Genomic DNA, 14,490 nt, shown 5'->3' on the forward strand with positions numbered 1-14,490 from the left:
CTCGCTGCGTTTGGGGTCTTGGATGGATGATGTGGGTGGTTGGTTGGTGCTGGTGTTGTGCATGCATGTGTGTGTTGTGCGTGTTGGGAGTTGGTGCGCAAGTGAACAAGATGAGGGGGACACTGCCGCCTGCCGAGCTGCCAGTCTGCCAGTCGAGTGTGCTGTGGATGTGATCAATCCTTTTTGTCTCGTGTGTGTGTTTGTGTGCTTGTGTGTGTGCGTGTGTGTGTTGTGGACACCTGGGTTGGTTTGCCTCGCAGGCCTTGGAACGAGACTGACACCTGACTGTGACAGGACACCGCCAGCAACAAATACCTTCAAAGTCTCAAGTTCCCGCCAAGTTTCACCCAAGTAAGTCGCCGCAGCAGCCCAAAGTGGCGCGAATCACAAACATCCTCGTATCCATTGAATACCCCCCCCCGCTTACACACACACACACACACACACACACACACGCACACTCACACACACACACACTCACTCACTCACTCTCTCTCTCTCTCTGTCGTGGTAGTGTTAGCGAGCATAATAATTATCCGAACTATTGGGGATAAGCACCCAGCTCCGTGATGCTTAGCGAAGTAGCGTGTAGCCCTGTGAACTCAGGGTAGTTGACTGAGCAATCGGTCAACCTTGCCAACTAACAGAGGGTTTGACAAGAAAGTTAAAAACTAGAAACGGTGCGAGTCGGCGGTCCTCCACACGCACACTCACACACACACACACTCACTCACTCACTCTCTCTCTCTCTCCTGCGTTGTGCACCCACCCACCCACCCACCACACACACACACACGCACACACACGCACACGCACACACACACACACGTTCGCCAACACTTTCGCGTCGCCTTGCTCTTGTACTCTCGTGGCGGGTTTCCTGACAGACTCTTGCCATTGTCAGTCTCATTTCACAGCACGTGACTTGAAACCCAGCCAGGAAGCCCCTGTCACAGCTGCCACGTTGCGCGCTTCCTTTGTTCCTCTTGCCCGTTTGCGCAGCACAAACCACGAGCGTCTACGATGCAAAGCGACGAGGACAGGATTTGGGACACGCCGCCCCGGGGCTTCGCCACCTTTGTGGAAGCGACCCTGGGCCTCATGAACACTGACCGCCAGGTATGCCTTGCCGGCCTGGGTTGTAAAGGGGCAGGGCTTGTCTTCCTCTCACAGCCGCCCACTGCCCTCACAAGCGCACGCCCTCACAAGCGCACGCCCTCACAAGCGCACGCCCTCACAAGCGCACCTCTCACCTTGTCATCTCTTTGGCTGCTCGACACACAAACTGATTCGTCCTGCAGCAGGTCAAGCACACCTTCCGCAACGTCTCCTATCGCATCCTTAGGCAGATTCAAATCAACTGGAAGCAGCGGCTCTCCAACGAACACCGTGTTGTACGTGTCTTGACTGCCTGCGTCCTACTCCTCCTCTTCCTATTGTGCCTCTGCTTCCTTCATTTTTCCGCTGCTTCCCTGAACATGTTGGTGTGCCTTGCTGCCGTTCCGGCTTCCACCCTCACCACACACACACACACACACACACACACACACACACACACACACACACACACACACTCTCTCTCTCTCTCTCTCTCTCTCCCTGTCGCATGCACAGGCCTTCAAACAGCGGGAAGCCAAAGCCGACGAAGGTAATGCCAAGACATGAAAACATGAACAACAAGACATGAACAATAAGAAGATCAATAACACCACATCTTCTGCCCTAATCCTACCGCTTCTCTCCCCCCGCTCATCGCCCTCATGACTGCTTTTGTGCATGTATTGATTGTTTCGTCAGATATTGCTGCAAGGTTTGCACAAGTGATTCGAGAACGCATCCTACACGGAGAGCTCAGCCCATTCAATATCTCCGCTGGTACGCATGCATGTGAACACGTGGATGCATGTGTGTGCCCCTTTGTGGACGAGGGTGCACGAACTTGTGGCTGATCTCAAACCGCTCAATGATCGCCCCTGACATCCCTTTGCTCCCAAACACAACACAACACAACACAACACAACACAACACACACACACACACACACACACACACACACACACACACACACACACACACACACACACACACACACACGCACACACATACTGTTGCTGCTCCGCAGAAGGCGGCAACAGAGGCAGTGCACACACCACCAGCGCTACCGTCGCCACGGCTACAACGACAGCTTCTGACAATGGTGGCATGGGAGCGGTGCAGTTCAGCAGCGATGATACACCAAAGGAGGCAAATGATGAGGAAGAGGAGGGAAAGCAAGCGGAGAACGAGCCAAGTGCACGTCACACAAACGAACAGCAACAACAGCAACAGCAGCAGAAACAAGATCAGAAGAACAAGAAGAAGAAGAAGAGTCAGCACTTGCAAGTGAAAACCGAGCCGTTGCCAGAGATGGCAGCAGCAACCGGCCAAGACAAACAGCAGCAGCAACAGGAGAAGAAGGGATCTGATGATCAGAAATCCTCACACCCTCCACCATCCCACCAGAAGCCAACAGCAGCAGCAACACCACCACCACCACTTTTATCACTGTCATCAGCATCATCGCTGCTGCAGTCATCAATGCAGCTGCCGTCCCCCAGCAACTTGTCTGTATCGCCCGCACTTATCCCCGTTCTTCAGGTGCGCTCGTGTGTATGTGTAGATGGAGATGGAGATGTGTGGACCCTCAAGGGACAGCGCAGTAGCGCCAGGATGGAGAGCGACTGTGTGTGTGTGTGTGTGTGTGTGTGTGTGTGTGTGCGTGTGTGTGTGTGTGTGTGTCCTGACACCCATCACCCTGTCATCTCCGAACCTCACCACCCTATTATCATCATCCCGCCATCGCACCCCTCCTACTACGGTGCAGGCCATTGGATATCCGGAGCAGCACCAGCGGCTGATCTCGGCGCTGCTGGCGACCAACCCCGGCCACCTTGAAGAGCTCTCCTTGGAGCAGCTGCACCACATCCTCGCTGCTGTTGGTCTGGCCACACCGCCCACTAAGCGTGATGCCATCGCCGTAACAGTCGACTTCATGCATCGCATATCCGCAATGGTCACGGCCCACTCGCCACCGTTTGCCTCGCTCCTGTCCCCCACTTCCATCTTGCAGCAGCAGCACCATCGCATCGCCGCCACCACCGCCGCCAGCGTGCCCGTGTCGCCGGCACATGCCCACCCAACGCACTTTACCTTCGCTGGAGCTGTTCCGTTTCCACTCGTGTCAACCACACACGCGCACGCGAACGCGAACGCGCATGCACACATGCGTGCTCTCTTTGCACCGCAATCATCATCGCCATCATCGTCGTCGCCAGCAGCAGCAGCAGCAGCAGTGTCCATGGCACATATGTTGCACGCACCGCAGGTGGGGCTCGGTGGCCTGCTATCCCTCCCAACGTTGGGCACCATGCAGGCTGCAACGGCAGGAGCGACCATCCCTGCACATGCTTTTGGAGATGGGGAGAGCAAGGATACAAGGGAAGATACCACAACACGCCAGGCGAACACGCCACATCATCACGACAACACCACACGAACAGCAAATGCAGCAGCAGCAACAACAACATCATCATCAACAACAGGAACAGGAACGACGTTGCGCCAACGGCAGCAGCAGCAGCACGGCACTGTGAGCAGGCAGCAGCCGCCACCGCCAGAGGAGAGGGTTGCACATCGATTTTCGCTCATTGAACGCGGGCGGATTGCGCAGGTGCGCTGGGTTTCGTGTGTTTGAGTGAGTGAGTGCGTGAGTGAGAGAGAGAGAGAGAGAGAGAGTGTGTGTGTGTGTGTGTGAGTGAGTGAGAGAGAGTGAGAGAGAGAGTGTGTGTGTGTGTGCGTGTGAGTGTGATACGTGTACACTGTGCGTGCAGGTTTCGCCCACATCTCTGTCAGATGCCCTTATTCCTTCATGCGTACCATTGTCTCCCTGTGTGCACCCGCGATGTGCAGAAGAGCACACCGCCCGTGACGGCGGCGGGCTACAAGCAGATCATGAAGGCGATGGCAACCGATGGTGACGTCATTCGCTGCCGCTGCGGCGTGCACATGGGTACGGCACTGTGTATGTGTGGGTGTATGTGTGCGTTGTGTGTATATGTGTGTGTGTATGTGTGTGTGCGGGGTCCACTCACAATATTCACACGCGATTCATGCATGAGTTGGTGATTGCCTCTCGCCTCTGGTCTCTCTCATGCATACATGCGTACACATGTGTGTGTGTGTGTGTGTGTGTGTGTACGTTGCGCTCAACACAAAAACAGAGGACGGGCAGATGATCAAGTGCGACGCGTGCGACAGTTGGCAGCACTGCGTGTGCATGGACGTTGTGGATGACGATGCCTTGGAGTACACATGCGAAGTTTGCTCCCCGCGAACGGTACAACCCTTTGTTTTCGCTCTGCAGATGTGTGTGGTTGTACACTCTGTTGTGGGCTTATGATATCCTATTCTCGGGGTCTTGTTTTGTATGTGTGTGAACGTGATTTTATGCTTGCCTTGCATCATGTGACCGCTTCTCAACTCACGCCCTACTATGTTCCACCCCTCCTTCGCCCTCCCTCCGTTGCATTGCGCCACCTCCATGTGCCACGTACCAGCTGCCCGACACGATTGTGCTCAAAGACGTCGTGTCTGAGGCGGCACCCCACCGCCGCTTCTTCAAAGTGCTCCATCAGCCCGCGCTCGACGTCAGCGCTGGTGCGGAAACTGCAACACATGCACATGTGAATGTGTTGATGCTGCAACTACCTGCGCGTGTGTGCGTGTGTGCGTGTGTGCGTGTGTGTGCGTGCGTGCGTGTGTGCGTGCGTGCGTGTGTGCGTGTGTGCGTGTGTGTTTCTTGGTTCGTGTTGCGACAATGCACTACTCGCTGTTGCAATCGACACACTCCTGCGTTCACACACATTAACACATTCGAACTACCACATGCGACTGTACGTCAGGGTCGTTTGTGTATTGGAAGACGCCGGACGTGGAGGAACTGCGCATTGGACGCGTTCTCGAGGTGACGATGATGACGATGATGACGATGGTGTTTTGAAGTTGGCTTCCTTCTGTTCTGTTCTGCATGCAAACCACACGTCATCATACGACACCCACACCACCCACACCACCTTGTGTCTTGTTGTGCTCATCGTAGATCTACCAAGACGGTGCCGAGGCGGAACCACGTGTGATTGTTGACGAATATGTGTACGCAAACGCCATCCAGCACGCAGCCGGCCGCCGCGTCTTCCAAAACGAGGTCAGTTGCACACGATGCATCACACTGTACTTGCTTGCGTAGTGCACACACAGACACACACACACACACAGCTGCCGTTTAGGATAACTCACCACCGTGTTTGCGACTGTGGTGGCGATTGGGTGGCTGTACAGGTGTTTCTGCTCCCGGGAACCAAAGACATCTCAGTCCGTCACATTCTCTCCCTCTGCTGCGTCGTCGACGTCCAGTTCTTTCGGGTGCGTGTGTGTATGTATATGTGCATGCTTGTGTAGGTGTGTGTGTGCATGCTTGTGTATGTGTGTGTGTGTGTCTGTATGTATGTGTGTGTGTGTGTGTGTGTGTGTGTGTGTGTGTGTATGCAAGTGAGCACACTTGTGAGAGCGTGTGCTGCTCCTCACCTCTACTGTTCCTTTTTTTTTCTCAGGTGGGCGACCCCGCCGGCTTTGATGCGCAGGACGTGTACGTGTGCGAATTCATGATTGACAAGGAAGATGGCAACTTCCAGCCTAAGAAGGTACGTGCACACGCACACACACACACACAAATGCATGTGGAGTCTGCATGTCATGCACCCTGGTCCTGTACATGCCTCTTTGCTCTGCTGACATGTCACTGCCACTGTCACGTTTTCCTCTGTCTGCTGTGTGTTGTCAGCCGGACAAGTGGGGAGCAACCTCGGACATGTTTGAGCTGGTGCCTCTCCCAAAACCACGAAGGTGGCAATGCATGTCTGAGTGATGTTTTGCTTGCGGGCATGCGTCTGGCTTGGCCTGGCCTGGCCTGGTTGCTTTCGCTGTGCATGTTGTTTGAGTTGTTGCGTTGACTCCAATTCATAACGTGCACGCTCCCTCGACGTTTCCTTGCTCCTCAAAACCTTCAACATCGCGTTGCCATCATCGCTTACCCTATCACCACCATCCAAACACCATCTCATCACAACCATCATCACACCTCCCATCATCGTCATCACCACCATCATCGTCATCATCACCCCATTGCTGCCGGTGCAGTGTGCGCCGTCGCTGCGTCATCAACAGCACGAGTGCCAAACACATCCCGGCATCCCTCGCAGATCTCCCAACAGCGTACGTGGACCAACTCGTGCACGTGTGTGTTTGCAACACTCATGCGTGTCGTGTGGTTCATGGTGTGCATTCTGTGATGAGGCGTGTGTGTGTGTGTGCGTGTGTGTGTGTCTGTGTGTGTGTGTGTCTGTGTGTGAGGGTGTGTGTGTGTGTGGTTTGACCGTGTTCTTGTTGTCGGCGATTGTGTGCGTATCGTTGAGACAAGGTTGATGCTTTTATTTACATTGGCTCATGTCAACATTCCCCACCCGCTCCGCCACGATTTCGACTGCAGTCACATGTGTGAGCGAATTCTCGGCACAGCACATGTGTGGGTCTGCGGTGTCGACAAATGCGGCGCGCAGTTCCTGTCGCATAAGTCTCTGATCAGCCATCTCAAGACACAGCACCAGGTCCGCAGAGCACGTCCGCTTGAGTTGCATCTCGGACACATGAAGCTGTTGTCACCTCATCTTTTTCCTTCTGCCTCGACCTCACCCTTCATCACACATACACGCACACACACACACACACACACACACACACACACACACACACACACACACACACACACACACACACACACACACACACACACACACACGCACTCACACTCACTCACTCACATGAGCAGCAGACAAAGGCTGAACCACGGTTTGTGATCCGCAAGACGCTGTCGAAGCAAATGCTTGCTGATGCAATCGTGGAGCTGCAACGGCTGGAGGGACTACCACAGAGGTTCATAACAGCAGCAGGATGCATGGACGCAACAGACGCACACGCAGCAGAAGCAGCGGCGGTCTCGACTGCAGCGACAACGCGGGCAACATCGCCGTCACCCTCACCAACATCATCCTCATCATCTGCAACACCAACCACCGCCACCTCGCCGCTCCCGTCCCCGCGTGCAGCGAAGAAGGCAAAAACACGAACATCGCAAGAGCAGCACCAGCAGCAGCGTGCAAAGGGGCGGAAAGACAAACACGTCTCCAGTCACACGAGCAATAGCAGCAGCAAGAAAGCACGACAGCAGGCACACATGAACGGCAGTCGCAACAGCAGCAGCAGCAGCACCAACCGTTCTGCAGCCAATGCACCAGGCAACGACACCACCACCACCACTATCACCGCCGCCGCCGCCGCCATCAAGAGCCAGCGTACGAAGCAAGCGGGCAGCGCGCCCGCACCAGACGTCTCCCATCGCTTTGGAAGTGTTGTCAGCTTGATGCAGGATCCAAAGAGCGCCGCGTTCCTGCTGGCTGGTCTGGACCTCAACGCGCCCGTGCCTCTTCCAATCCCGGCTGCTGCTGGCCCAACCACGCTTGCATCCCATCGCATCACCACAGCGACACCCATCACTGCTATGCCCGTGTCCAACCCGCCCCCACTGGGCGCCGCCACGGTTGAGGTCACGAGCGTGCTGAGCGAAGGGTCTGCGGTGACGGCACGGCTGTACCACGACGGAAACGTGTTTCAGGGCGTGCTGGTGCAGTGCGAACCAACAGACAGCTCACGCCTCCCGCGCCCCTCGCCCGCCCCCGACGCTGGCATTGAGCAGCAGGTGCTGTTTGGCCGCCGCCGTCTCGCCTTCCACTGCCCAGAACGCGGCTGCGACGTGTGGGTGCCAACACCCGATGAGCTCATTGAGCACATGAACGACGTGCACGCACTCCAGCTGCTGTTCACAGATGCAACACTGCCGCCCACGCGCGAGCCGGCACGCGTGCGCTGTCCGTTTTATCGGTGCAAACAGGAGGTGACCAGTGCAAACTCGCTCATCTCGCACATCATGACCTGCCACTGCGTGTTTGGTGCCAAGTCCCGCCACGCAAAGGAAGCGATGAGGCAGCGGCAGCGGCAGCAATTGCGCACACTCAACAGTGACATGACCACTGATGACGGTGGTGGTGGCGGTAGGGAGGGCAGCCTCTTTGTGAAGACCCGCACCACGACAGCGCACACCCTGACGGCAGCGGCGAAGAAGAAGAACAGCAAGGGGAAGGTCACGAAGCGGGACAGCAGCATCAAGGGTGGTGCAGCTGCAGGCGATGGCAACAACGCAAAGCAGGGACGCGAAGCCGTATTCGGGGTGACTTCGGCACTTGACACAGCATCGCCCAGCAAAGGACCGCGTGACAGCACAACCACATCATCACCGCCATCATCTGGCAGCACGGTGTTGCGTCGGGCGAAGAGCGACCCCACGACCGGTGCGCGGCAGGTGGTGTTTGGGCTTGACGTGTGTCGTCGCATGTCGACCCTCGTTGGCACCGGCCGCTCAGCTGTTGCTGCTCGCCGGCGTGACGGCTCTGTTGTTGTTATTAGCAGTGGTGGCGGCAGCAGCGGCAGCGGTGGTGGTGATCGTGGTGGTGGTCCGAGGACACGGCCCGCGACCAGCACATCCCAACGGCATGAAGATGAGGCAAGGGCAGAGAGCAATGACACCAATGGTGATGGTGGTGGTGATGGTGGTGGTGATGGTGGTGGTGATGGTGATGGTGGTGATGATAGTCGGGTTGAGGGCGGACGGCGCCGGCACAAACGAGGGGCAGATGAGCTGTTGATGACAACGCGTGTTGCTGCGCCTGCACACCACGGCCGCGCCCACCGGCACGTTTTCATCAACGCGACGACGATTCGCCGTGATGAAGGCGCACAAGGCACCGCCAAACGCGCCAAGCAGCTGTGATGCGTGCGCGGATGTTTTGGACGGATGGATGGACGTTTGTGAACATGTGTGTATTTTGCGTGCATGTGCTTGCATGGATGTGTGTGCGTGCGTGTTGCGGAAGGAAGGAATGCGTGTGGCTGTGCTGACTTTGTGCATGTTGGCTGTTTCTAAGTGACCTTGTTATTGGAGTGTGAACAAGTGTTGTAGCGTGAAGCGTGTAAATAAGACGAATCGACCGTATGTAAGTCGTGCAAACAGCGTCCACTACGCACATACTTGGAAAGGAAGCATCAATACGTGACCCTTCAAGCCACAACACAGTACAACAAACAACAAACACGACTGCTGCGTGTGCACGGCAGGTTGGCTGCCTATGTTGGCACGGCAAAACAACAGCTGGTGCCCGGCTCAGATGATGCTCTCATCCGTAGATTGCTGCTGCTGCTGCTGCTGTGGTCGCCGCCGCCGCAATTCCGCACCGTCACGCTGAGATGCGTTGATACACAAGCGTTTGTGATGAGTGTGTGTGTGTATGTGTGTGTGTGTGTGAGAGAGAGAGAGAGTGTGTGTGTGTGTATGAGCTTCATGATACCTCAGCAAAACGACAACAACGGCATCAGACATTGCACCGAATCTCGGTTATCACACACACGCGTGCACACACACACACACACACACACGAGCAAGGTGTCGCACCTCCTCTGTGGATGCGATTGAGTCGGCGTCCAGGCCCTGGTTGGTGATTTCGTTCTCCTCGGCATTGAGGTAGTGCGTGTCGGAAAGGCCTTCGATGATGGCTCGTGCCTGGTACACCTCGCGCTTGCGGGCAATGGTCACCCCTGTTTGGTTGGTTGGTTGTGAAGGGGGAAGGAGTGACACGATGCAAACACACACAAACGTGTGCGCAGTGGGATGCGCAAGGGTTGTTGGTATTGTTGGAGTTGTGAGAAAAAATAAACCAACAACTGCAAGGGATGATGTGATATTTGACCCAAAACAAAAATTGTTGTTGTTGTTGTTGTTGTTGTTGTTGTACATTCAACGCAATGTCATCACACACACAAGCGCACGCGCACGCACACCTTCGCAGACAGACTCACAACACAATCCATGTCTCCACTCTGCTCGTGCGTGGTGGACGCATGCAGGTAATACGTACATCTGGGTTCATCGGGGATGATGACTTGCGCGAGGAACTTGGTCAAGAACACAACGTGCTGTGGGCGGGAAACGCATGCGAAGAACAACACACAGACGCACAGGAACGCACACACATGTACGAGGTGTGAGAGGTGATTTAGGGAGCTGAGTGGGCTGTGGGTATCAATCTGAAGCAAATGCAGCAAGAGATGCATCAAACGCGAACGTACGCCACCACACGTCAGCAACCAACAAATTGACTTTGTTCTTCGCACCTCAAAGACGATGAAGAATGCAAGTTTGCCCATGAGAATCTCGTAGAACAACTTCTTGTACTCGCCATCAGCATCACGAACGCCAAAATACCGGCAGTTGCGCTGCACGCGAGACGCATGTTAAAATGAAAATAACGCAGTCGCGCGACAGTCGCGCAAGAGTTGAGATTAATGGTGAGGGTAACTGAGTGTGAACATGTGCGTGTGTAAGCGCACCAGTGCAACATTTGAACTCCTGAACACACGTGTGGATGTGCGTCTCTGCCACTCTCCACCCATTCCTCCATGCCCACCCCATCTCCATCCCATCCTCCCTCTCCCGAATCCTCACGTAGATATCGAGGGGCCCGTCGTACGGTGACTCTGCAGTGATGGCGAGATAGAACCCGTCCAGAGACCCGCGCGACTCGCGATATACGAGCTTGTCGACAAAGTTTGACGTAAACGAGATCACCATTCCTGTGGGGGGTGGGGGTGTGGCATGTGTGTTGTTGGGTGTGGGAGGGGGGAGGAACAAAGAACGGATGGATGGACAGATGTGAATGTGGGGAAGGAGGAATGAATGACATCGTTCTGACAATGACAAAAATCAGTCACACGACCAGACACAAACACACACAGACACACCCACAGACACACACACACATACATACACACACACACACACACACACACACACACACACACACAGACACCGAGCACGCGGCACGGACCGTTTGTGATGACGCTGGCAAGGGTGAGGAATTCAAGGACCTGACGCCAGAGGCCGAGACCAGCGGCGCGCTCCGCAATTGGACGGCGCCACAGCCCAATCTGGAGTTGGGTGAGAAGAGAAGAGAAGAGAAGAGGGGAATGAGACAAGGGGTTGTGCGATAGTGTGCATTTGCGTGCAGCGTGTGAGGGTTGTGTGCAGCGTTTGTAGTGTGCAATGTGTGTGTGTGTGTGTGTGTGTGTGTGTGTGTGTGTGTGTGTGTGTGTGTGTGTGAACATTAGGGCTTGGGCTGTATGTTTGAAAGCACGGTCGTGATGGCGGCGGGCACGACTCACAAACTTGGACGCATCCACACGAATCTCGAAGATGTTGTTGATGAGGGCGAAGAAGGGCGCGAGCGGGAACGAACTATGCCCGTGTGCACGTGTGTCCGTGTAAATGGGCAGAGAAAGCCACAGTGAGAGGGCAAAACGACAGCAAGCATGTAAGCAAGAGCCAACCGGAGCGGTGCGTACATGCATGCGTGTATATGTGCGTGCGTGTGTGTTTGCGCGCACACGTGAATGTGCACACGTGAATGTGCATGCGAGTGTGCATGAGCGTGTGTTACTCACGCGACGAAGAGAGTGATGAAGCCATACTGCATGCACATCTCGAGATAGTCGTCGAACAGTCCCAGGCGCGGATACGCATCCAGCAGCAGATACTGCCAGCGACAAAATGGCGGAAGTGATGAAAGTGGTTGAAGTGGTGGCGGGGTGTGTGTTTGTTGTGGGGGGGGGGCAGAGCACGTGAGTTGTGGTCAGTGTGGGCCGTGTGCGAATGAATACATGCGTATATGTACGCGTGTGTGTACGCGTGTGTGTCAGTGCGCAGGTGCACGTGCGTGCGTTTGAACAGGCCAAAGCAGGAACCCATCGCAGCTCTCTCCCATGAAGTGCGCACGTACGTCCTCCTCCCACGGCAGAAGGTCGTTGTGCTGCGTCGTCTTCAGTCGCAGGCGGCACTTCCGCCACCACGCCTTCAGCAGCGGCAGGCCAATCTAGTGGTGGTGGTGGTGGTGGTGGTGGTGGTGGTGGTGTGTGTGTGTGTGTGTGTGTGTGTGTGTGTGTGTGTGTGTGTGGTGGTGGTGGTGGTGTCGGTGGAACGGAGTCGATCATCCCCGCAATTCCCCAACACTGCCCGACCCGAGTGTCTTGGTTAAAAACACCTTGACGGTAATGTCGAACGTAGTCGTCATTCGGTTTGCGGCGAATGAAATTACGCTCTTAGATAAGTGTGAAAAATTATTTGTAACACATGGACGATCGGTGGTGGTCGGAGCAGCCGTCGCTGGCGCGATGGCCATAGCTGTAGGCTAAAGCTATAGATGTCAAGCTTTCGCAGAGTTTAACCTGCAACTTCATCGACCTGTCGCCCCAACACGATTAACTTGTGTCTATGGGTCAAGCCGGCTACTACTCAGTTAGCTTAGCGCGGGATTGCAGGGCGTATAGGTGAAGTTACGTACTACACACACACACACACACACACACACACACACACACACACACACACACACCTCTAGGACGTTGTTGAATGCCTGCCGTCCAACCATGATGACAGCAAGTTGGATCGTCAGCTCGAGGAGGCACCCGTACGCCGGGCTGCATGTGGTGGTGGTCACGTGGTGGTGTGCACGTGATATGGTGTGTGCGCGCGTGCATGTACATGTGTTAGTGTGTCAGTGTTGCGCACATGTGTGTGTGTGTTCGCCACGCAACTGTGGCAGGAAGCAGACAGACACGGGTCAATCCCATGACACAGCAGCACCAGGCACGTCAGAGCAGCATATCGCACCACGAATCAGACTGGTAGCCAAAGAACGTGTCGTAGTCGCCAGGGACACCAATGTCTTGGTGCTGTCGACAGAGACAGAAAGAAGAGGGATGAGTGAACAAAGCGCGCGTGTTACGCAGCATGTAAACATGACAGCACACACACATGGGTTGGCCTGATAACGCATGGGCACACACACACACACACATCACACACACATCACACAAAAGGAACATCATCACGACCGCCAGCATGTACCTGGAAGAATGCAATATAGAAGAGAGAGCCAAAGGAGTTGAAAAACTGAAAGGTGAAAATCTTGATGGTGAGATGCTGCTCATATTTGGACGTCGTCTTGTGGTTCTCCCAATCCGTCAGCCACACAGCCAGGTACCGGTAAAACTGTATCAATGTGTGTGCGTGTGAGCGTGTGAATGTGTGTGCGTGCGTGTGTGAATGCATGTGAGTGCGTGTGAGCGTGCGTGCGTATTGTATCATGTGATTGCCTTGTTACTTGGTGACGAGGAGAGGTGCGCCACAAGAGCAAGTGGGCCATCCGAAGCACAAGCACACAACACAACACAGCACAACACAACACAGCACAACACAACCCATGGGCAACTGACGAAGCTGAGCGTGATGATAAGGATGAGGTTGATGACGGCAGCCGTGCCGGACGCGATGAGTGAGGCCTGGTCCTGCTGGTCCGGTTGCCGCGTCACATACGCCGTGTACACCGCAATGCGATACACAATCGTCGAAATGAGGATGATGATCACCGTTGCGCATACCGTCAGCACTGTCGATGCAGTCAGGATGTACTTCAGATAGCGTCGGTACGCCGGGTAGTGCTGCACACAGTCGATTTGTGCGGTTGTGCGTTGGTGTGTGTACACATGTGTTTGAACGTGAGCCGACATGCACCAGCAACGATGAAGAACAGCATCCACACCCACACCCAAACCGCCAAACCACCGCCACATCACCACCGCTGTACCGGCTCGTTCTGGTCTGTGATGAGGTTCTTCCTCGTTGTGGATGCGCGGAACTGCGGGCGCAGCGGCTCAAAGTCGTCGTGATCGACCATGTTCCAGTCAAACGACAGCTGCACGTGCAATTCGAGTGAGTGAGTGAGTGATTGAGTGAGTGAGTGAGTGAGTGAGTGATTGAGTGAGTGAGTGATTGAGTGAGTGAGTGATTGTGAGTGAGGCTATGTGCTCAGCAGGCGTGCGAGTAAGCGCATGTGTGAGTGTTTGCAAATGATTGTGGCTGTGTCTTGTGGATTTCTATTCAAAGCGCCCCCAACCTCACGGCAAACGCAAGGAGACACAGGGGCAGGTACACAGATGCAGATTATGGAGATGCACGCATGAGGGCATTGCCGCACCTCTGCCTGTGAGCGCTTCCAGTACTCCGTGAACACGGTGGCCCACAGACTCATGAAGAACGCAAACGCAATCGTCGCCTCGTTGTCAAAGATGTACGTCGCCTGTCGATCAAAGGTTATGTGTGTATGTATGTGTGGTTGTGTGTTGGTGAGCGAGTGCAAAAGCATGTGTGTTGGTGAGCGAGTGCAAAAGCATGTG

General features: G+C 55.1%; 2 protein-coding genes across 2 annotated transcripts in view; one reads left to right on the forward strand and one right to left on the reverse strand.

Annotated features, from left to right (window-relative positions):
* The first annotated feature begins 258 nt into the window (after positions 1–258).
* On the forward strand, positions 259–9,195 carry PTSG_08257 (uncharacterized protein). Its single transcript, XM_004991226.1, has 18 exons — positions 259–351; positions 888–1,119; positions 1,302–1,394; positions 1,615–1,648; positions 1,798–1,875; positions 2,123–2,637; positions 2,864–3,709; positions 3,949–4,048; positions 4,260–4,375; positions 4,596–4,695; positions 4,941–5,002; positions 5,138–5,242; positions 5,377–5,460; positions 5,649–5,738; positions 5,879–5,940; positions 6,235–6,309; positions 6,584–6,701; positions 6,923–9,195. The coding sequence occupies exons 2-18, from the start codon at positions 1,024–1,026 to the stop codon at positions 8,975–8,977; spliced, it is 4,629 nt and encodes a 1,542-aa protein (XP_004991283.1). The 5' UTR covers positions 259–351; positions 888–1,023; the 3' UTR covers positions 8,978–9,195.
* PTSG_08258 (uncharacterized protein) overlaps positions 9,080–14,490 on the reverse strand; it is a 9,819-nt gene continuing 4,408 nt past the window's right edge. Inside the window, exons 11-25 of the mRNA XM_004991227.1 lie at positions 14,292–14,393; positions 13,902–14,009; positions 13,531–13,755; positions 13,163–13,306; positions 12,926–12,987; positions 12,648–12,732; positions 12,036–12,128; positions 11,701–11,792; positions 11,422–11,494; positions 11,088–11,187; positions 10,706–10,833; positions 10,375–10,476; positions 10,119–10,176; positions 9,656–9,798; positions 9,080–9,445 (exon numbers count right to left, since the gene is read on the reverse strand). Coding sequence (XP_004991284.1) covers positions 9,368–9,445; positions 9,656–9,798; positions 10,119–10,176; positions 10,375–10,476; positions 10,706–10,833; positions 11,088–11,187; positions 11,422–11,494; positions 11,701–11,792; positions 12,036–12,128; positions 12,648–12,732; positions 12,926–12,987; positions 13,163–13,306; positions 13,531–13,755; positions 13,902–14,009; positions 14,292–14,393 — 1,593 coding nt within the window. The 3' untranslated portion in view covers positions 9,080–9,367. The remainder of the gene's footprint in view (positions 9,446–9,655; positions 9,799–10,118; positions 10,177–10,374; positions 10,477–10,705; positions 10,834–11,087; positions 11,188–11,421; positions 11,495–11,700; positions 11,793–12,035; positions 12,129–12,647; positions 12,733–12,925; positions 12,988–13,162; positions 13,307–13,530; positions 13,756–13,901; positions 14,010–14,291; positions 14,394–14,490) is intronic.

This window comes from Salpingoeca rosetta (genome assembly GCF_000188695.1).
Source record: "Salpingoeca rosetta unplaced genomic scaffold supercont1.21, whole genome shotgun sequence".
NCBI classification, from domain to species: domain Eukaryota; class Choanoflagellata; order Craspedida; family Salpingoecidae; genus Salpingoeca; species Salpingoeca rosetta.